The 23,278-nt window shown below is 44.4% G+C and overlaps 1 protein-coding gene across 1 annotated transcript in view; it reads left to right on the top strand.

The window, feature by feature from the left end:
- Positions 1–23,278, top strand: part of Ppp1r14c (protein phosphatase 1 regulatory inhibitor subunit 14C) — a 94,854-nt gene that overhangs the window by 56,954 nt on the left and 14,622 nt on the right. The window contains exons 2-3 of the mRNA XM_028858203.2: positions 1,288–1,371; positions 3,150–3,182. Of these exons, the coding sequence (XP_028714036.1) occupies positions 1,288–1,371; positions 3,150–3,182 (117 nt within the window). The remainder of the gene's footprint in view (positions 1–1,287; positions 1,372–3,149; positions 3,183–23,278) is intronic.

The raw sequence follows: 23,278 nt of genomic DNA on the forward strand, positions 1-23,278 counted from the left end.
CACCAATACTGGTGACTGGATACTCCGCTTCCAAACCAGTGAAGGCTCTCACCCTTCCCGCCCCCTTTTCTGGACTGGATGTCTGTGATTGCTCAGCTCAAATCGGCTCCAACGATGTAAGGCATCTGCTCAGACATGCTTTGGCCTGGTGGCTTAGTGGTTTTACCTAGAAACTGCTTCAAAAATATTTTTATTATTTCTTAGAGAATTTCCTACAACATACCTTAATCATCTTTACTCCCCTCTCCTCCCAGGCCCACCCTTCTTGTCCAATTATTACTATTACTATTATTATTATTATTATCATTATTTTAGAAGAGACTGTCCTGCTGTCACTGTCTTGGTCTTCCCAGCTCTCCCCACTCTCGTGTCAACCTTGTCCTAAACTTGGCCCCTCTCATGGCAGCAAGAGGCTACCAACAGTGCCCAGGGCTCCAGGCTTCCTCAGCCTGAACTTGTCCAGAGGGAATGAGGTGTTCTCTTGTGGGAAGAGCACCTTTCTCAGAACCGTTTTGGGCCTGGGATTATACATCTTTGGTGAATCAGTGTCTGACTGGGTGAAGCTTCTGAACAAAAAGCCTGTGGTGGCATTGGGTTTTCTACAGAACGGGAGCTGGGAGGGGAGGTGGGGGAGCTGGGAGGGGAGCTGGGGGAGCTGGGAGGGGAGCTGGGGGAGCTGGGAGGTGAGGTGAGGAGCTGGGAGGGGAGGTGAGGAGCTGGGAGGGGAGGTGAGGAGCTGGGAGGGGAGCTGGGGAGCTGGGAGCTGGGAGGGGAGCTGGGGAGCTGGGAGGGGAGCTGGGGAGCTGGGAGGGGAGCTGGGGAGCTGGGAGGGGAGCTGGGGTAGCTGGGAGGGGAGCTGGGGTAGCTGGGAGGGGAGGTAGGGAGCTGGGAGGGGAGCTGGGGGAGCTGGGAGGGGAGCTGGGGCCCACAATAAAGACTGGTGTGGCCCCCGAGCGAAGAGTGCGTGTTGGATCAGAAGCTGCAATTCTCACCTTCCCTGTGCTCTGCCAGTCTATGTTCCACTCATAGGTGTGATTTACTGCTAGGAGCAGAATGTGACGCCAAGTGCTCCTTTGTTTCTCCTCCTTTTTCTCCCTTCCCTTCCTTTCCCACCCTTCGTTTCCACCTCCTTTTCTTCATCCCCCTTCTCCACCCCAGCCGCTCCTCTACTCCTGTTTTCCCCTTCTACCCATCACCCCTTCTGGTTGGATGATGGAGTCCTTCCTCGGTGTGTACTACAGAGTTTCTCCCTGAACTAAAGCCCTCCCATTTGTTTGCTCCCACCAGGAAGAAGAAATGCCAGACGTTGAAATCGACATTGATGATCTTCTTGATGCTGACAGCGAGGAAGAACGAGCTTCGAAACTACAGGTGAAGAGCTTTCAGTATCTAGAATTTTCTGATCATGGATGTTTGGGTCTATGTGGGTTTCCAAAACCTGGATATAACTGATGCCGTCCGGTGGGGACACAGTCTCCCGCATTTGAACAATGGCGTTTTGCACGACAAAGAAAAAGCATTGGTGCTGGTTCTTCACCTTCTACTGCATGTCTGATAACAAACCAGCTGTTGACAACAGACAGTTTTCCAGGGACCTTCCGGGGCAGTACTCCCGAGGAGGCGTATTCTCTTGGGAGAGAGTTGGCTCTACCTTGGAAAGCCAATCTCCAGGGAAGGCAGAAGTGCCGTGCAGGCAGGTGAGGAGGAAAGAGACTGTGCCAGATCGGGGAAATAAATATCCAAGCCCTGGGCTCTGCTCTTGCATCTGTGGATTAAATCATTCATGAAAACCATTTTTAGAATTAGATGGCTTGGAATGTAATTCTGTTTAGTAAAGTATCTTTTTATTAGGTGCTCACCTGATTGTGTTCCCCCGGAACAGTGGGGATGGAAGTGCCTCATGTTCCTTAGCGGAAAGCAATAAACCACAGCTCTTCCCGTGGGAGGCCAGGTCTACCACTTCTCAAATCTGCACTGGGCAGTTTCTAAAACTAATTAACCTGTGACCTGCCATTGTTCTTAGCGCCCATTGGTAATTACTGTTAGTGGCTGTTGGCTGTCCCCAGGGGCATGTGGTGACTGGAGCCAGTCAAAGTGCACATTTTACTTCATTGATGTGATTAATGTGATCATAATTACTAGTGCCCTGGGAGTGGCGGGCAGCCTCTGTTCCAATGATTATTCCTTGTGTGTAGATTTCATTTGGAGACAATAGTTTTTTAAAAAGATAAAGTAGACATCCGTTCTAGAAAAAACAGAATGACATACAAAATAGGCTGAGAACTTGAAAGGGGCTTTTTTTTAGCTAGCCTCTGGTCCCCCTTTCCTGCTTGCTTCCCAGATGAGTAAGGAAAGAACCTAAGACCATCAATGGCTGAATCATGGCCAGAGCCCTCTCCCCATGTCCACACTGGTTGCCACCATCTTGCATAGGCAGGGTCTCAGCTTTAAGTATGTCCAGTTTAATATTAACCAGGTAGGAGTCCAAAGGGAAGGTGTGTGTGTGTGTGTGTGTGTGTGTGTGTGTGTGTGTGTGTGTGTGTGTGTGTGTGCAGAAAGAAGTTAAAAAAACAAAACCCATCCTTTAAAGCAAGCTCTGCTCAGTGAGACATTTATAATCTAGGGAGTGTTATATTTGATTTTCAAAAATGTGATATCCCCCCAAAAAATAAGTCTTTTGTAAATCAAAAACTCTATGCAGTATATATGTACATATGTACCCACATCAAGGACAAAACATGACTGTATATGAATGACATTTTTATATCTTAGCTGACCAAGCAGTACTGAAATAAAATGTGACTGTGGGTGGTCAATAGAAAGTCTTGACAGAGCGTTGTAAAATAATAAAGATGAGATGAGGAGGCTGGAGAGAAGGTTCGGCCATTAACAGTGTTTGCCGCTCTCCCAGAGGACTAGAATTCAGTTCCCAGCTCCCATGTCCGGTGGCTCACCACCACCTGTAACTCCAGCTCCATGGGATGTCCAACATCCTCTGTGGTCTTCATGGATACCGCACTCATGTGTACATACTCCACAGACATACCCATGCACACAATTTAAGATAAATTAAGAAGAAATGACTTGATTTCACTTTGAAGATGATAGATTTAAAAATAAAAACTGACTTTCCGTGTATTTAATTCCAGGAAGCTCTCGTAGACTGCTATAAACCAACAGAGGTAAGCAATTTACTCTACCTAAGTGCTGTGTTAGAATCGTTTTTTTGTCAAATCAATTTGTCTGTTTTGAAAGCTAAGCTACAAGAAGTGAATACAAATTACCAGTTCCCACCCATGAGTGCCTGTGTTCTCACAGTACTAGCTTCATTATGTCTCAGCCTAAACCTGCTCAGTTCAGGAAGATATTAATGGAACCGGGTGTGCTTAGGTGTTAGAGAAAATCTTCCCTTCACAGAAAATTGTGAGGTGGTGCAGAGTCATTATAGAGGGGAACATAGCTTATGACTTTAATGGGTAAGCATTTTTTTAAAAAAAAATGCTTAAAACCAGGGCTGGAGAGATGGCTCAGCAGTTAAGAGCACTGGCTGCTTTTCCAGAGGACCTGGGTTCAGTTCCCTGCAGCTACATGGCAGCTCACAGTCATCTGCAACTCCAGTTCTAAGGGATCCAATGCCCTGTTCTAACACCTGTGGGTACTAGGCATGCACACAGTATACAGACATACATGCAGGCAAAAGCACACCCGTAAATTACCTTTATTAGGAGAAAAAAAATGTTATGCTTTGTCTGGTTATTTCTCAAGTGATATACATTGGCATAAAAAACAATGGATATTGCTGATTAGACCAAAGTATTTGATGTAGAATCTAAATGATTAAAAGCAAAAATAGGATAGATATTAAGGATTTGATCAGTTATAAAACGATTAGCCTCCCCCAACCAAACACTTTCAATTTGTTCTTATGGTAGATCAGAGAAATTAGAAGACCCATCAGGTGTTTGGGGTCATTTTACATCAAAGCGGTGTTTGTAACCCTTTTGATTTTTGAAGTAGTAAGTTATGGAGAAATTATGTTTTTAGGGGTGTGTACATTTGAGTCTGAGGTGTTTTGTGATCATTTAGTTTAAGGATAGAGATCAGTTTGAGCTAAGTATTTAAAGTCTCCAGTTTTGATCACATCCTCTGGAAATTTAAAAGTTTGATTTTGTCTATTAAAAGTGTACTTTTGGTGAATATAACACACATTCCTACTTTTGAAAACCTCCAAATATTGTAACACCGAGAAAGCAAAGGTTGACTCCCCTCGTCCCCCCGCCCCTTGTCTCTCTAGAGGCATATATTCTACATTCATATACAACACATTCGTCTAGTTCCTTCCATTTACTGCTATACTCCTAAATATGTATTTCTTGCTTTTATTTGTCATTTATTGACTTGAGGGAGAAAATGATAGTTCTCTTACTATTGACATAATTCCTTTCCATTCATCCCCTCAATAAAGTTATACAGCAGAATTTTATTAGATCAATAGTTGAAGTCTGCAATATAATTACTTAAACAAGTGTTTTCACTACTAATCCGACAGTACACCAGGACCATGGCTCCTTTTGTGCCTGTGTTCATGCCTGCGTATACATGTGTGTGTGTGTGTGTGTCTGTGTGTCTGTGTGTATATGTGTGTGTATATGCGTGTGTGTCTGTGTGTGTCTCTGTGTACATGCATGTGTATGCGTATATGCATGTGGGTACATGCATGTATGTGTCTCTGTGTGTCTATGTGTGTGTGTGTGTCTGTGTGTGTGAGTATGTGTGTGTCTGTGTGTGTGAGTGTGTGTGTATGTGTATGAGTGTGTGTATGTATGTGTGTGCGTGTCTGTGTGTGTGTGAGTGTGTCTGTGTGTGTGTCTGTGTGTGTCTATGTGTGTGTGTGTGTGTGTGTGGTGTGTGTCTGTGTGTGTGTCTGTGTGTGTGTGTGTGTGTGTGTGTGTGTGTGTGTGTTTGTGTGTGTGTGTGTCTTCGTCTTGTCTTTGTCTTTCCTGGAGTTGATAACTCCCTGGCCTTTGACCTAGTCTGGTCCCTGCTGCTGTCTCTGTGGACACCCCACTGTGTTTGTCTGTCAGGTGATGTTTTCCAAATGCCCAGTGCTTCACTCTCACCCTTCCCTCCTTTTCCTGTGAGGATTTTAAATGGGTGTCTTAGTTTTAATTCTGCTTATTAATGGGTCTTACTATGGGGTGAGCAGGCTGCCAGTCAGACTTTTCATGCTGTTTGATGTGGAATGAGAGAAGGTCAATATAATCGTGAGGGGCATAATAATGTTGGTAATGTTGGTCTCTTAAAATTACATTATAGAGAGCCGTCACTATTGTTGCCATGAATACAGTGTTTATACAACACAAATTTCACACTTTCCTGAGAATGGATCCCCCACTTTAAGTGGTACACGATTACTTGGGTGTCTTTTCCAACCCTAGGGAGATTCAAGTTTTGTCAAATTGGTTGGTCTAATACTCCCTGCTGAAAGGTTGCCATCTTGACTTCAGGTTTTCTGGAAGCAGGAGGAAGCATGAGAACCTCCCTCCATAGCTGCTTGGGGAACAGAGCTTCTCTACAGAGTGTTGGGGAATGAATATGAATTACAAGAATTTGATATTCGGTGTAGAGTTTAAAGCTGGCAGGTTAGACAAGGCTGCTAGCGATGTAGCTGAGAAAAGAAATGAGGACTGGACACGTAGCTCAGAGTGGGATGTGCAGGGCCGTGGGTTCTAGTCCCAGTGCTGAGGTAAAAAGCGTCATGCAGATGGGTAACCTGCAGTGTGGAGAGGCACTGGTTGCTGCTGAGAAGAACGGGATTGGTAGGTGCAGGATGTCCCTTCTCAGGCCCTCACTCCCTTTTTGTTCTGCTCCCCTCTTAGCTGGATAGCTATTTAAATGAGAAGGCACGGACTGACAGATTTTATTTTGATCAGCCCCATCAACAACACCCCCAAACAACCCTCTTTGTGTCCCCTGCTTTTTTGCTGTGACTAGAGATCAAAATCCTACAGTGGTTCACAGCTATGCATATAAATGAACGTGGAGGGTCCTGTTCTTGCAACAAAACTCATTCTTCCCTCCACCTTTTGGTGTGTGCATTTGTGTCTACCTCCTCACATAGCTGTACATGTGGAAGCAAGCACATGTGGATGCATGGAGGCTAGAGATCAACCTTGCCTGTCATTCCCCAGGTGCTGCCCACCTCGGCCTGGTTTTGTGGTTCCTTGGTTCTTTGAGGGACAATCTCTCACTGGCCTGGAGCTTTCCATGTAGGCTTGGCTGGCTGGCCAGCGAGCCCTAGCAATCCTCCATTCTCTTCCTCTCCAGGGCTGGGATTAGAGCGCTAATTACCACACCGGGCTGGGGGTTGAACTTGGCTCCTCATGCTCCTCCACAGCAAGCACTTTGCCAACTGAGTTATCTCCTTTGCCTCAACCCCTGCTCTTGATGTGGAGGCTTAGAAGATGAAAAAAATGCAGCCTTTGACTACTCCGAAAGGAGGGAAATGAGCTGGAGCTCGCAAGCGAACATCCCTGGATTCTTTTTTTAGCTCACGGTTTCGAGGAATAGAAATGGTGCCGAGTGAGGGATTCTGTTCATTCACTCTGAGAAAGGTAGAGGGCTTTGCCTTTTACTGTATGCTCATATGCCACAGTTTGCGACACCTGGACTATGAGAGAAGCTACTTACTGGCTTCTATTTTTTCAGAGTTAAGTAGCTCACCGTGTATCAACCTACACTGTCATGTTTAATCTGCACAGCCATCAGTTAGAGTACAGAGGGTTTGGGTAATTTGTCTACAGTGCCAGAGCAGTCAGCCAGGGAGCCAGTACTTAACCCTGAGGTCTCACACTGGGTCTTGAGCCCTGTCATCCCATCCTGCCGGTCCTTATAAGTGCCATGCCTTAGCAAGAGATTCATACCTTAAAAGGGTGTTATCCAATCTGGACTAGATGCTGAATAATTTAAGCACCCCCTCCTCTTTTAAAGCAGCCATCTCTGGAGGTGCTGGGTTTGATCAAAGTTACTTGATATCCAATCATGTCACTTGAAAGTCTGAATTGTAAACAAGGCATCTTTGCTGATGGAGATAGATTTGTGTACAGCCTCTTGCTGCAGAGAGAGGATGAGTGGGGAAAAGCAGAGTGGGTTTTGAGTTGAGTCTTCAGGGTAGAACCAGCCAGTGCTGGGTAAGCTTACGCCGGGCTCTCAACCTCTCTGAGCCTCCATTTCCTCATGTCATAGAGGCTCCTGTAAATGGAAGTACCATCACTGTCCCCCTGCATTTCAGTAAGGCTTACTTGCAGTGATATTTTTAATAGCAGAAACAACAAGAATAGCTAATTGATTAATAAACTGGGCATCAATCTAATCACATCTCATGTACTGACTATTTCTTTATGAATAATTTAAACATTTATTAAATCATTCATGGCTTACTATTTTACCTAGACTTAGATTTTTTTCCCAGAGGTGAGGACGGAACCCAGGGCCTTGCGCTTGCCTAGCAAGCTAAATCCCCAACCCAAGACTTAGATTTTTCAGAGCAGTTTAGATTCACAGTGTAATAGATCAAAGGATATAAAGATTTCCTGCCTACACCCCAAACCTCCTCCATTATCAACATCACCACCAGAGTGGCACATTTGTGAATGTGCATTGACACATGGTAATCACCCAAGTCCATAGTCTACACCTTGGTTCACACTTGTTCTCCCTACTGTGAGTTTTGAGGAGTTTTTGGCCTGTGTTCATCATCACAGTGTCTTACAGAATAGCTCCACTACCCTGCATTCTGCCTCCTCATCCCTTCCTCCTTCCTGGAACCCAACTCTACTTTCTTTACTATCTCCATAGTTTCCTCAACTTGTCATCCAGGTAGAGTCTTACAATGTCTCCCTCAACAGACTGGCTTCTTCTTACCCATCCATTTCAGTCTCCTCCGTGTCTTTCCATGGCTTGATAGCTTGCTCACTTTTAGTTTTAGATGATAACCCCTGGTCTCAACATTCTGCTCATCTATTGAAGGATGTCTTCTTTGCCTTCAAGTGTTAACAATGCTGTTCTGAATTTCTTGTGCAGATTTTGTAATGATAAGTTTCCATGTCTTTGGGGTAGGTAAATTCCAAGGAACATGACTGCTGTATTGTATCTTAAGACTATATTTGAGTTTGTGGGAAATTATCAGACCCTTTCAAGGTAGCTAGATGGTTTTTAATTCTCATCAGGAATGAATGTTCCTCCTGCACCAAATCCTTCCCAACATTTGGTATTGTTGGTGCTCTGGATTTTCAGCCATTCTGAGAGGTGTGTGTAGTGATGTTTCATTGTTTTAATCTAAATTTCCCCAGGACATGTAATCTAGAGCACCTATTTGTATATTCATTTGTTACTGATGTATTTCCTTGGAGGAGAAATATCTAGTGATGTCTCTGGTTCATTTTATTTAAACTGGTTTTTTTTGTTGTTATTGTTTTTGCTGTTGTTGAACTTAAAGATGTATTTACTTTGCTTTTATTTTATGTGCATGAATATGTTGTCTATGTGTATAAGTGTGTTTAAGTGTGTCACAAACATGCTGCGCCTACAGAGTTTTAAATAGGACATTAGAGTCCCTGGAAATGGAGTTCCAGGGAGCTGTGAGCCACCGTGTGCAGTGATGGAAACCAAACCCAGGTCTCCTGTAAGAGCAGCGAGTGCTCTGAACCATGGAGCTGTCTCTCCAGCTCCTGTCATTGACTTTTTAAAAATTTTTCGTGACTGGTGATATAGATTGCTGGCAGAATAGCTGTGTATCATACACAAAGGGGGAAGAGTAGGAAGCAGATTGATGAGTTTGGCCTCCAGGCTTTTACTACTAACTGGTATGTTGTTTGAAGGTCTTTTATCCCACTCTGTGGCTTCTCTTTCCATTCTCTTTACAGTGTCTTTTACAGACCAGAATGGTTTATTTTAAGGAAGCCCAGCTTATCATGGATTTTGCCTTTGTTGATGCTAACACTCATCACCATGGATAACCATTGTTGTCCCCCACCCCCCCTCCCCCCGCCCCAAGATATCATAGAGGAGTGTTCTTGTTTTACATTTAGGCCTATGCTTGGTTTATCTGAGTTAATATTTGAAGAGAGAGAAAAGTTGTGTCTACATTATTTGCTTTTATCTTGAATGTGCATGTCCAGTTGTCTCAGCGCCCTTTGTTGAAAAGTTTATTCTTGTTTCACTCTATTGCTTTGGATCCGTTATCAAAGATTAGTTGACTATATTTCTATGGGTCTATTTCTGGGCTATCTATTCTGTGCCATAGATGGGTTTTTCTTCTTTTCACAATACCACACAGTCTCAATTACTTGTGCCTTATAGTAAGCCTTGAAGGTAGATAGCATCAGTTGTCTAGTGGCATTCATCTATTGATGTTGTGATAACTGCTGTCAGTCATGTGGCCCTGCACTTTGGAATCAGCTAGTAATAACCACAAATATTGGACTTATGGGGAGTTCTGAGTGGGATTGCATTCAGTCTGTAGGTCAAGTCGGGAAGAAAGGACATTTTGACGACAGTGCGTCTTCTCACCAATAGACTTGGAATCCCTCCCTGTCTTAGTTTCTTCAAACCCTATTGCTGTGATAAAATACCCTGACCAAAACAAATTCAGACCAGAAGGGTTTATCTTGGTTCACAATTCGAGATGCAGTCCATTATGGAGGGGACGTCGAGACAGCAGGAGCTGGAAGAGGCTGGTTATGTCACACCCATATCAAAAGCAGAGAGCAAGGTGACTGTCAGTGCTCAGATCTCCCTCTCTGTTTTTGTATGTTCCAGGACCCTACCCAGGGCATAGAACCACCCACAGTGGGAAAGCCTTCACACCACACTTAATCCAAGATAATCTCCCACAAGCATGTCCAGAGGCTAACCTAACCTAGAGAGTCCCTCACCGGTGTGCCCATAGACTTGTCTCCTTGATGATTCTAGATCTTACCAAGTTGACAGCTGGCACCAACCATCAGGCCTGTTGTCTTGTTTTTATTGATAAAACCTCAAGCTTAGGGATTCTTTCCTAGCTGTGTCCAATCTACTCTTGAGCCACCAAAGGTGGCCTACATTTCTATGAACGTGTTTTTCATCACCGGGACTTCCTCCCTGTATTTTATTGCTTTCTTTGTGCGCTGTTTGCCTATTTCCCAGAGCCTTTGGTACGGGACCATAATTGTTCCAGATTCTTAGCCTGCCAAGGTTCCTGTCATATCGGAATCTGATTATGATGGTTGGTATTTTTTTAAATTGTGGCCTTGGACCTTTTTGTTGTCTTGTATTTTTTTTCTTGATGAGTTGGGTACAAGAGACTGCTATAAGTTGTCATTGGGAATATAGGTCTGGCTGGGGAGGGAAAGCCTTCTGCAGCCTATAGACACAGTCTCAGACTTTTGGTGAGCTCTTGTCCCTAGATTGTAGAGTTCACCAGGTCCTCTGAGTCTCCACATCAGCCCCCTAATGCACCTTGCTCTAGCCTTCCAACCCCTCACCCCCAAATATATAGAGTCAGCTAGAGTTGGGGTTTTGTCCTTTGATTCTAGAAACACAAAGGATTTTCCTCTGATGTTCAAAGTGAGGGCTTGGCAGAATTCACAAAATGATGCCACACCCAGACCCGAGTCCCTCTTGGGTTTTTTATCTCTCCAATAACTTGTCATTTGTGGTTGGGTCTCCTCCCTGGGTGTTGGTCCCCACAGAGACTGCTACCTGTAGTTTTCTACTCCAAGTTGTAATTCTGTATATTTGCCCACTTCTGGGAAGCAAAAGGCTGAGGCAGAGAGACACTGCCAGCCGCCACCATGACAAGAAGCATGTGAAGATGCTGGTAGGAGACAACCCACGTGGCAAGGTATAGATTTATAGAAATGGATTAATTTAAGATATAAGAACAGTTAGCAAGAAGCCTGCCACGGCCATACAGTTTGTAAGCAATATAAGTCTTTGTGTTTACTTGGTTGGGTCTGAGCGGCTGTGGGACTGGCGGGTGACAGAGATTTGTCCTGACTGTGGGCAAGGCAGGAAAACTCTAGCTACACCCAATAGTCTCTCTGTTCATGCTATTGGTTTCTTACAGACCTAAAAAGGGGTTGCTGATCTTCCACTCAACTGCTGGCTTTTCACTTCTTCGTAGGAAGGAGTGGCTGTGTGGATGCCTCTCAATATCGGACTGGAAACAGGAAGGCATATTTCATCTTGACAACATAGCTAGGAGATGGACTCCACTGTTACCAGTTAAGGAATCTGATATGTAGAAAGGCTGCCAACGGTCCCAAGCTTGTCTGTGGACAGGTTAGAGTATGTATAAAAACCCAGAAGGTCTTAAAGCTTAGTGCACCAGAGGGCTATAACCCGCTTGCTGAATTTGAATCTATATAAAGTAACATCCCACTTACATGCAAGCATGCAAAATGTCCCAATTCACTCATTACATTCTTCAGTTGGTAATGCCAAAAAAAAAAATGATTTTCAAATCTACTAATTTCTCAGAAGTGTACTGCTTTGGGCACGTCACCCTCTGTCATATCTTTTCAGCTGTGGTTTCCTCCTCTGTATGCCACAGACTACTAAAAAGAGTTTCATTTCTTCACTTTGATTTCTATCCAAACTATGGCCTCTTGACGTACATACCTTTCCTGACTTAGCACACCCAAACTCATAATGTAATTGGGGCCAGCTCACTGTATAGTGAGTGGATGGTAAGATCCGTGTTTTAAAGGGAGAAGGTGAAGGCTGGCACAAGGTTGCTTTGTGATCTTTACACGTGTGTCATGGCACAGCTGTGGCCATATTCACACATAGAAATGCACAGAGAGACGGGGAGGGAAGGAGGAAGGGAGGGAGGGAGGGAGGGAAGGAGAGAGAGGGAGGAGGAGAGAGGGATTTAAAAAACAGAGAGTGTTGTTTTGAGTTTTTCCCCATGAGTAAATGTCATCTGGGATGTAGTTGATATAAAAACAGGTCTGATTTAAGTAAGCAAGGAAAGAGGACATTGTTACACAGCGTTACATAGTAGGACAGGATTCTGTTTCGGGTTACTCGGGGTTGAGGAGTCAGTATGCCTGCTGGAGTTGCTGGGACCAAGGGAAGGTTTGGGTAGTTACTATTAAGCCAAGTTGAGCCTCTTTCCTTAATTCTCACTGTTTTGTGTGAGTTTCAAATCCTAGGATCACATAAGTGTGTCTCCATTATATTGGGGTAATGCACAGAAGATGTGTTTGTACATGCAGGAGGGGTCCACCCCCCGGACTGCAGGGCTCAGCACGGCCAAGGGTGGGCCGTTCCGAGAAGCGTTCACTTCTAGCGAAGATGCCCCGCTGGCTGCTCATGGTATAAACACCAGGCTTTCCTTTCAGTGCCTTGGTGCCCTTGGCTCTCCCAGTGGCTGTACTACAAGCTCACCTTTGAACAATCAAAACCTGTCAGCTGCCATGCAGCCGGAGGTCCCCGGGGATGATTCAGCCTGAAAGGCAGTGGTGGTGAGAAGCATTTCCAGGTTCTAGTCATCTGTGGGGTCAGCGAAATGTCAGGGCTGGGCCGTGGTAAGCGTGCTGTGGTGTATAAACAGAAACTGACTGGTATTTTCTGAGAGACAGCCCGCCCTGTTGTTCTCTTCTTGCTGGCAGTTAAGAAGGCAGACTCTCCTTGTTCAAGCCTGGTGCATGCCGCTTTTCTGAGGGGCTTGGGTGGTGGCCATGGTTAGCTCATCCTGCGTGTGTCAGAATGCTGTCTGTGCAGCATCCTGTTAATCTATCTTGTAAATTGTTATCTAGATGATGCTGATGTGGACTGACCTGTGCAGTCTTCCTTGAGCAGGCTAGGGTGGAGAGGATTGAACAGAGTATTGACAGCACAGAGAAGCTGTGTGGGTGTCCTAAAGAGGCACAGCCATTGCTTTACCACAACCTCGCTATTCATTTGCTCAACAAATGTTTACAGAAGCCAAAGTGGTTGCCAGGGTGTGGCTTAGAGGAACAGCTCCAACACGGGGAGCGGCGAGAGGGGGCAGCCACACTCACTGCTCAGCTTAACTGCTCTGAGTTCTCAGGCAGGAAACCCTGTGTTCTGCCCCTCTTAGGCCCTCCCCATCTGGCTCCCTATGAGACTTCTTCTAAAGAGACATCAGTCTTGGGGTGCAAGAGGGACAGAGCTTTATTAAATAAGAGACTAATGCGTTGGAAACTTGCCCTTCAAAGGGTATCACTCCGCACCCCTCAAAAAGATGCCCTGATAACTTCTTGTCTATTCCTAGTTAATAAAATGATGCTGCTGAAAGACAAAGTCACCATAAGCATGGGTTTACCAAAAAGAAGGAAGGAAGGAAGGAAGGAAGGAAGGAAGGAAGGAAGGAAGAAAGAAAGAAAGAAAGAAAGAAAGAAAGAAAGAAAGAAAGAAAGAAAGAAAGAAAGAAAGAAAGAAAGAGAGAAAAGCTGCCACACGAGCTGGAGAGATGACTCAGTGGTTAAGAACATGGACTGCTCTTCCAAAGGTCTTGAGTTCAATTCCCAGCAACTACATGGTGGCTCATAACCATCTTATAATGGGATTTGATACCCTCTTCTGGCATTCAGGCATACATGCAGACAGAGCATTCATACCTAAAATAAATAAATAAAAAAAACAAACAAATAAATAAAAATTTTAAAAGAACTTAATAAAAAAAAGGAAAAGAAAAGCTGCCACTCTCAGAAAGATGTTTTTGAATAGAGACAGAACTGGACATGTTCAAAGACAAGCTATTGTGGTACGGAAATACATTCAGTGCTGTAGCCATTGATGTGTCGGTTCAGAAGCACTGTAGCATAACAGGGCAGTGAATTCTAAAGGGTTGGCTTAGTAGTGAGATACACATGAGGCTTTATTAGGTAGCCTAAAGGATCTCGGTCCCTGAGTCCCCTAACTGTTAACTGCACATTTTCATTCCAAACCTTTTGTGGTATTTGTTCTGAGATTTTTATATAGCCCAGGCTAGCCTTCAAGTCACTACATTGCTGAGGATGACCTTGAAGTTCTGATTCTCCCTCTTCCACCTGCAGAGTGCTAGGGTTATATGGATGCACCATGCTGGGCTTGTGTGGTGCTGGGGATCGAACCTAGGTCTCAAGCTTGCTAGACAAGTGTTGTGCATCCCCAGATCCCTCCTACTCTGTATGCTCCAGGCCTCCCTACCCAGTGTGTGCTGGCATTTGAACTGGCATTTAAAACAAACACCATGCCTTCTCTCCTCCTTGCTGCTTTTCTCTGTGCTCCTACAAAGTGAACATCAGCTCCCTGCTGGGATATCTAGAAAGCCCATTAAGATTGACCTTATGGAAGAAAAAAAAAAACCAACCCAGAAGTGTTCCCTGACATGGAGTCATGGGACACAAGCCTGTGTTTATTTCCTGTTTAGTAAAGATTCAGCATTCTACAAAGTTAGAGGACTGTTCACAAGACTGTCCTCACTGCAAAACCAGTTGCAGGTTTAGGGGTGCTTCGGGCCAGCTTTGGGTTTGTGGATTGATTCACTAGAGGAGACCACAGAATCACTGAGATCTGTTATATTTAATTGTTCTGATTCATCTGGTCAAGACAACAGATTAAACTCACAGAAGGGAAGAGATGCAGGGAGTCAAATCTGGAACATTCTGGACATACTGCTTCTCTTCTAGTTCTCTCCCCTCAGTGGAACGGACAGTTCATTTTCTCATCAGTGGTGCGTGACAACATGCGCAGAGAAGCAACATGAGAGGCCTTCCTGAGCTTGGGTGTCCAGAGTTTGTCTGGGGGATGGAATATATTGACAAGATTGACCACCCACATAGCTGACCTCGGTCCCCAGGTGAGACTCTGGGACCCAAAACCCCCACTTGAAATCACCTTATTAGCCGGGCAGTGGTGGTGGCGGTGGTGGCGCACACTTTAATCTCAGCACTTGGGAGGCAGAGCCCGGCTGATCTCTGTGAGTTCGAGACCAGCCTGGTCTACAGAGCGAGATCCAGGACAGGCACCAAAACTACACAGAAAAACCCTGTCTCAAAAAAAAAAAGTAAAAGAAAAAGAAAAAAAGAAAAGAAAAGAAAAAAGAAAGAAATCACCTTATTAGACAATTTTGGCCCAAGGTAAATAAAAAGACTGTTGAGGAAGACATGTAAGGAAGGTGACCTTTTAGGAGGCAAGGGCAGAGGGCAGAACTATCCTTTGCCACATATTCTTAGATTCCAGGTGTGGTGGTTTAAAAGAAAATGGCCCCCCAAGGGAGGGGTCCTATTAGGAGGTGTGGCCTTGTCACAGTAGTTATGACCTTGTTGGAGGAAGTGTGTCACTGTAGGGGTGGGCTTTGAGGTCTCACACATGCTCAAGCCACACCACTATCACAGTCTGTTTCCTGTTTCCTGCCTGTCAACATGGAGCAGCTCCTTCTCCAGCACCACATCTGCCTGCATGTCGGCATGCTCCCGGCCATGATGCTGATGGATTAAATCTCTGAACTTGTAAGCCAGCCCCCAATTAAGTGTTTTCCTTTATAAGAGTTGCTGTGGTCATGGTGTCTCTTCACAACAATAGAAACCCGAACTAAGACACCAGGTGAGCACAGAGAAGTGACGGGTGATGATGGTGGTGATGAGGATGAGGATGACGACCATGACTATGATAACAACAGTAGCAAAAGGAAGGAGCAGATGTCTTCACGGGAAGAGCCACCCACATCTTGCTTTGGGATACGGGCCACCCCCAGCTCACGTTATTTTTATAAAACACAGACTTTATTTTCTTTGTGCTGGGAGTGGAACTGGGGACCTTGCTAGTGTGAGGCTAGCACTCTACCACTGAGCCGTGTCTCCACCCCTAAAGCACAGCCTGTAAAGAGCACTGGGCCCCGGGTGACATTTTCTAGTGATTGGTGGTGATTTTGTGGCCACTTCTCATTAGTAAATTCAAGATGATCACTCTTACCTTAAACACAGCCCCACTTCTCTCTGTGTTTAGAATTACACAGACACAAAGAAATAGGAATCAAAGACTATTGAACACGTGGCATTTGAGATTTCTGTATCTTTGGCAAAGAGGGTCACGATAAAAAGAAAAGAGGTATTTGGAGCCACGACATAAAGTTACAACACTGACTTCATTTTGTGACCTAGAATACCTCCTGTGCCATGGTGATTAGTCTGGAGTTGTTGACACATCAGAAGAGAGCCATCTTGGGAGAGGAAAAGTCCTGAGGATTGTGTACACTGAACCCTTTCTTAGAACAGTGGTATGGCCCTATAGGATTTGTACTGGACCCTGAGCTGCAGAAGCAGACTTATCCTCTGATCATTGTCCTGGATAAGCAGCCCGTGTAAGCCACTTACACCCCTTCATTTTTACCCTGAAAGGAATCTCTAACTCTCCCTAAGGCGCCACATTCTGGTTTCCATGGGAATCTGTGCTTCCTAAATTGCAGTTCTGGGACCCCAAATAAGTGCCTGTTTGTTTCACAGACCACCTGATCAAATATTGAGACATGGCAAACATTCCTGTGGTGAAATTACTTTAGTCTCTTTAGTAATTAGAAAGTGGGAGATTATAATTTCCTTTTTTTTTTTTTTCTGTTCTGTCGATCTCTTTCCATGGCTAGAATATTTCTGCGGATTTACTTCGTGTTGCTTGAATTGTGAATGCAAAGATTCCAAGGACCCCACTAGTCAGCAAAGAAAGAGTTACACATCCTAAGGTTGAAAATATGGAGTACCAGTGAGCTCGTTTGCTGCATGCAAACACAAGTGGACTTGGGGTAAAAAAAAAAAAAAAAAAAAAAAAAACACAAATTCATCCAGGAGCAGTAGTTGAATCTCTGAGATTAAGGGGACTGCACTCACAGCAAAATGAATTAAGCTCTCAAGGCAGATAGTCCAGAAATCAAGTAGATAACATGGTGTCTGTGGCTTCAAGTTAAAGAAGGACATCAGAAGTGTGGTTAAGGCCTTTGGGAGTTTAGGTTAGCAGAAGCCACTGTGATAGCAGCCACCACAGATCTTACCTGGAGCAAATTCCTTAAGCCTCTTTTTAGATAATGAAAAGTAAGATCGATCAATTCTGGCATGCCTGCCAGCATGGGGATAGAATAATCATCCTCCCCTGGCCCCCAGAGGAAGTGAATACTCATTGTTTCAGTGATGAATAAAGAAGGAAGGGAGCTTGCTGCAAGGCTGTGATGGTTGGGAGCATATCCCAGCATCCCCTGGGCTGAGGACATCTGGAAGCAGGGTTCTTCCATGGTGATTCGCTGTCTCCTGCCTGGTATCCTGGGCAACCCACATGGTCAAGGTAGTAAACTTTTGAAGCGATTTTTTGATAATGTCTAGCTGGTTCTCTATGACAAGGTTTTGTTACTTTGAACAGTTTCCTGGTGTTGCCATCACCTGTCCAAAGAGGCGCGACCCAGCTTCCCATTCTTCTCACTTACCTAAACTTTAGTGAACTGGGAAGTTCTTCTGCCCTCCACCCTGTTCCCACTTTGCCTGATTCTTAACTCAGCTAATGTTTTAGTTAATTTTCTGTTGCTGTGATAAACATCATGACCAAAACCAGTATGACCACATCAACCATTGTCAACAGAATGACCCAAGGTCTTACCTATGGAACAATCTGATGGAAACATTTTTCCGTTGAGGTTCTAACTTTCCAGACAACTCTAGTTTCCACCCAGTTGACGAAAAGCTCATTTGTACAAACTTGTACTTGAAGCCAACCGTGGTGAACACCTGGAATCCCAGTGAGATTGAGAGACTAAGGCAGGAGATGGCTGAATTTAAGTCTAGCCTGAGCTACATAGCAAGACCGTGGCTCACAAAACAAACAGAGCAAAAGCAAACAATGGCAAACTAACAGAGCCCCAAGGAATCCTTTAGACTTCCAGTAAGTCAGCAGTGAGCCTGGGCCAGGGGCGGGTGGCTCCTGCCAGTATGCAGTTTTAGGGCAGGGACTATTCTTGGAGCAGAGCGGGGAGGGCACAGAGCCATGTGGACCTGGGCAGGATGGGTGCCCCCTGTGCATCTCACCCTTAAGAATTCTCCTCTGTTCTCCATCTCTACTCTCGGTCCTTCAGTCTGCTTCAGGAGTAGGTAGCATTTTCTAGACAAACAGGTTGAACATCCATTGTTCCTCCAGGCACACTTTGTTAGAGCTTGCCTCCCTGGCACAGCCACTGTGGCTGGGGACACCATTCTCCGGGGAGTGACTTTTTAGAGTCCTTATATTAGGAAATACCTCTAATCAAAGAGTTACTGTTTCGTATCTATTCATCTTCTTTCTAAGTGGCTCAGAATGCTGGAAAGGATGACCTAAGTGTAGTTTTATCTACAGACCAGAGATTTGTTATTTTCCTATATTCCAGGGACCCATCTTCTTCGAAGCAGCATGCTGTCACCAATGAGTGAAACAGATTAATTACTTTGAATGACCAGGGAAGGCCCCCGGACACCTGGCTATGGTGATAATTACAAAGCATGTGTCCATCTGCTGCCTCTGGCACAGGCTGGGGCAAGCGTGTATGTGAGAGTGGGGGCGGCTGCTGACAGCCAAAGGGCCCAGAAGGGATCCGGGGAATAAGGTCTCAGCATAGACATGGTACAAACGCTGGAGCTAGAAAGAGCCTTCTGTTCTCAGGACTGCTGCCAGGGCCCCTCAGAACCTGCCTTGACTTCATTTTCAGCATCTAGAGAGCTGGTGACTTCATGCTTTGGGAGTTAACTTCCCAAGCTCCTGGGAAAGCTAGGCTTTCCATGGCTGTGTTGATTCCCCATCCCTGCCCTATCATGTCATACCCTCCTCTCCCCTCTCCTCCCCTCCCTTCATCTCCTCTACCACCCTGTCTTCTTCTCTACTCTTCCCTCCCTTTTCTCTCTCATTATAGAAAGAACACCCTGGGTTCCGCTCTTTCCTTACCCTCCCAGACTCATTACTTATCTAGGATTAAAGAAATACCCCTGGGAGCCTTCAGAGTTCCTTGGGACAATGGCTATTTCCCTAATGGATATCAAAGACATTAGTGCTGCCCACCCCCCTCCCAAAAATCTATGTATTTTCGTTGTGTGTGTGTGTGTGTGTGTTTGTGTGTGTGTGTGTGTGTGTGTGTGTGTGTGTGTGTGTGTGTGTGTGTGTTTTGCTTGCTTGTGTGCCTGTGTACCACATGCATGCCTGGTACCTATGGAGGCCAGAAGAGGGTGGCAGATTCCCTGGAAATGGAGTTACACAGAGGCAGTTGTGAACTGACATGTGGGTGCTGGGAGCCAAGCCTGGGTCCTCTGCAATAGCAACAAGCACTCCTAACTGCAGAGCCATGTCTCGAGCTCCTCATACTCCTCGGTTTACTTCTATGTCATGACTGTGTGCATCCACTCATTCCTGCAAGTAATTCTTTGCATATCTTTGCTGGGCTTCTCCTAATATCTTGTCTTGACCAAACAGCAAAGGGGAACCAGGCTGTTGTGACCACACGGGTGGCAAGGATACACATAGATTATTTGTGTTCTTTTTCAGTTTATAATAATATTGCAAGTTCTCTCTTTTTTTTTTTTTAACCTTGCTTATTTTGCCTAACAATGGTATTAGGAATTGTATTAATTATTAAAACAATGGGTTGTATAATTTGTTCATTTTTCTTTATCTTCTTTTACTATATAACATATTCTCTCTCTCTCTCTCTCTATATATATATATATATATATATATATAATTTATATATATATAAAACTTTTCAAAAATATTTCTATTTGTTATTATTGGGGGGGGGTACACATGTGTGCCAGGACACTCATGTGGAAGTCAGAGGACAATTTTCAGGAGTTGGTTCTCTCCCTCCACCTTGTTGAGGCAAGGTTTCTCTTGCTTCTGGCATGCTGCATGTTTTCGACCAGCTAGCCTGCAAGCGTCTGGCTATTTCTCCTGTCTTTGCCTCTCATTTCACTGAGAGAGTGCCAGGACCACAGATTAACACCACTGTATCCAGCTTTTCTACGTGGAGATTCTGGGGCTCAAACTCGGGCCACAGCCTTGCTCAGCAAAATGCTTTTATCTGCCAAGACATCGGGCCGGCCGTGTATGGCATTATTTTTCTCATTGACTCTGTGTGCCTATGTGTGTATCACGTGTTCATGGGGAGGTCAGAGGAAAGCTTCCAAAGTCACTTTTCTCTGTCTGCCACGACTATTGTTAGCCACTCTTCTACTGGTAATTGCGTGTGTTGTGTTCAGCCTTTAATTATTGAAAGCAGTAATATTACTATTGACCTATTGGCTAGTGTACAAGAATGTCTTCAAGGAATACAGGAGGAGCTGGCCTTCCTCTTGGTGGCTGAGCTGGCTCCGTGGTCCACACCAGTAAGTGTGAGGATTTCCTTCACCCTCATTATTTCAATACTTGAAATTATTAAACTTTTAGGATTTTGCCAATCTGATGAGATCTCATTGTTTCAGTAGATCTTTCATGATTACTAGCTATTAAGACTGAACTTTTGTGTATGTGTGTGTGTGAGGAGGTGTACTTAACTAGCATTACGTGTGTGTGCATTTGTGTGTGTTTCTTTAGAAATTTCCATTTTAAAGTTCTTGTTGTCCATGTTTCTTTTAAGTGTTGGCATTTTTGTTATCGATTCTCAAAGAATTCTTTATATGTGTGAAAATCCAGGAAGACAATTCAGATTAGGGTTAATTTCAACTTGTAATGCCTTTCATCTACAGAAATTTTAAGTTTTAATGTCAAGTTCATCAATGACATCTTTTATGATTAATTTTTTTAGTTTGTTTAAGAAGTTGTTTATGAGGCTGTAGAGATGGCCCAATGATTAAGTACATTTCCTGCTCTTGCCGAGGACCCTGAGTTGAGTTCTCAGCATCCATGCAGGGCAGCACACAACTGCCTGTAACTCCAGCTTAAGGGGATCTGGCCTCCATGGACACCTGTACTCACATGCCCACACTCTGCCATACACGATTAAAAATAATAAATATAAAATAATTTTAAATAAAATTGTTTACTGCCTTGACTGTTTTAAAGACAGTCTGATTGAATTTCATTTAAGCATTAACTTTTTATGTATTAACTTTAACCAAGCATTCAAAACCCCCTTCAGTTCATCTACCTGTAGAATGTGAGGTAGGGATCTAATTTGACATCTTGCTATAATTTGATCTAATTTGGCGTCTTGCTATATTATCCCATGCTGTGCCTAACCCCCGCTGTTCTGTAATGCCTTTCTGTAGGACACCACGTTTCCCTACACATAGGACCCACTTTGGGCTGCCTGCTGCTGGGAAGAGGCAATGGGCAAACCTGGAAGACAGGTTCATATTCTGAGCATAAAATGCAGAGTCTCCCTGGGGACAACATATTTTGCATATCTTTCAGCCTTTTTCTGCCACACCTGAAAAGTGAACAGACTGCTCTTGTGGCATGTGTATTTTAAGTAGTTTTGCTTGTAAGTAAACTGAAATCATCTAACTTGGTGGCTTAATAAAAGGAATTTCTCATTCTATGCATCCTGGCACAGAGACAAGGTTACCCCAGCCAACCACCAGATGGTGATTCCAGGCTCCTTTACATCAGCACAGCATTTGAATCCTGGTCTGATGACTCAGTAGCTACCTGACCTCAGGAAAGCCTCTAGAGCTGTGCCTCTCAGCCTTCCTAATGCTGCCACCCTTCAATACAGTTCCTCATGCTGTGGTGACCCCCAACCATAAAATTATTTCATAGCTACTTCATAACTGTAATTTTGCTACTGTTGTCAATGGTAATATAAATATCTGATATGCAGGATATTTGATATACAATCTCTGTGAAAGGGTCTTTTGACCTCCCCAGTGGTTGAGACCCACAGGTTAAGATATGGTGCTCTAAACTGACATCCTGTTTTCTAAGACATTGGTACTGATTAAATCAGACAGTAAATGAAATGCCTGGTGAGCCTGGCACGAGGACCAGAAAATTCTTAAGCTTTTTCTACTTGTAACCCCTTTAACCTGAGACATTTTTACACACCCATTATTAATATGACTTACTAACAATAAGTCAGAAATTTATTTTAAAATAATCATTACACATATAACTTAGCATTTGTAAATGATTCGAGGAATTTGCATATGAATGAGATCCACGTGCCTTTTGTCTAACACAACCCAATCCGAAGATTCATCTGATGCTTTCACGCTTAAGAACGACAGTAGGGAAACATGAAAAGTCTTTGTTTTCCATAATTAAACCATTGTGTTCTCCAGGAGCAAAACCCTGTGTGCAGTGAAACCAGTGAAGTTCATAACAGAAAGCAGCCTCAAATCTGAGCCAAGAAGCCCACCAAGGCTACCTGGGAATACCCTATCTCAAGATTTTATATATGTATATGTATATGTATATGTATATGTATATATATATGAGCCAAGGTGCTTCAGGGAGCATTTGTTGGCATTGCGTGGTGTGAGAACACCTATATGCACAGTGCAAAATGTGAATGTTTTTTGGTCATAACCAAGGTCTGGTGGAGTAGTGGTATAAAACACAGGCAAACACTGCCAGAAATCCCTTGGCTTCATTACGTGGTGATGGTTAATTAAGTTGGGTCACCGTGAGCTCAGAAATGTTTTTAATGTTACCTTTCACAAGGCCCACGTTCACTGAAGTGACCCTCACAAGGGACTGCAGCCCACAGTTCAAGAAGCATTGACCTGGAAGGTGCCCAGTGAGTTGGGATCTGAGTCTGAACCTTAGGCGGGTGCTGAGTGCCAGAGGAACGTGGTATGATGCCAAGCAAAGCGCACACACCATAAACTAAAGTAAATAAAGACTAAATGTGAGGCATTCTTAGATACAAAGGCAGTCACTAGCACTGGGCCGGAAAGGCAGGTGGGCCCAAAGGTCATTTAGAAAAGTGTTCACTGGAGATGAAAAGTTTTTTGGTTGTATTAAAAGAAGGCAGTCTGGCATAGTGTGGCATTCCCAGGCTAAGATTCAAAAGGAAGAGCTGGAGGTGGGGAATGGTGGTGGTGATGATGGTGCAGCTGTGGGGGGAGGGGGCGGTGTATGTGTAAGTGCATGCATGTGACACATGTCTGTGACACATGCCTATGTCTGTGTGTGGTGTGGATTGTAGTGGGGTGGTGGCTGTTGAGAAATGCTTCTGAAGGAATGTTTCCACATTCACTTCAAGCTCCCCATGAAAACTCGCAAACACACTCACTTGTAACCCCTCGAGAGGGAAAGTTACTTAACCCAAGTGGCTTGGAGTGGC

The sequence above is a fragment of the Peromyscus leucopus genome, chromosome 8a (assembly GCF_004664715.2).
Source record: "Peromyscus leucopus breed LL Stock chromosome 8a, UCI_PerLeu_2.1, whole genome shotgun sequence".
NCBI classification, from domain to species: Eukaryota; Metazoa; Chordata; class Mammalia; order Rodentia; family Cricetidae; genus Peromyscus; species Peromyscus leucopus.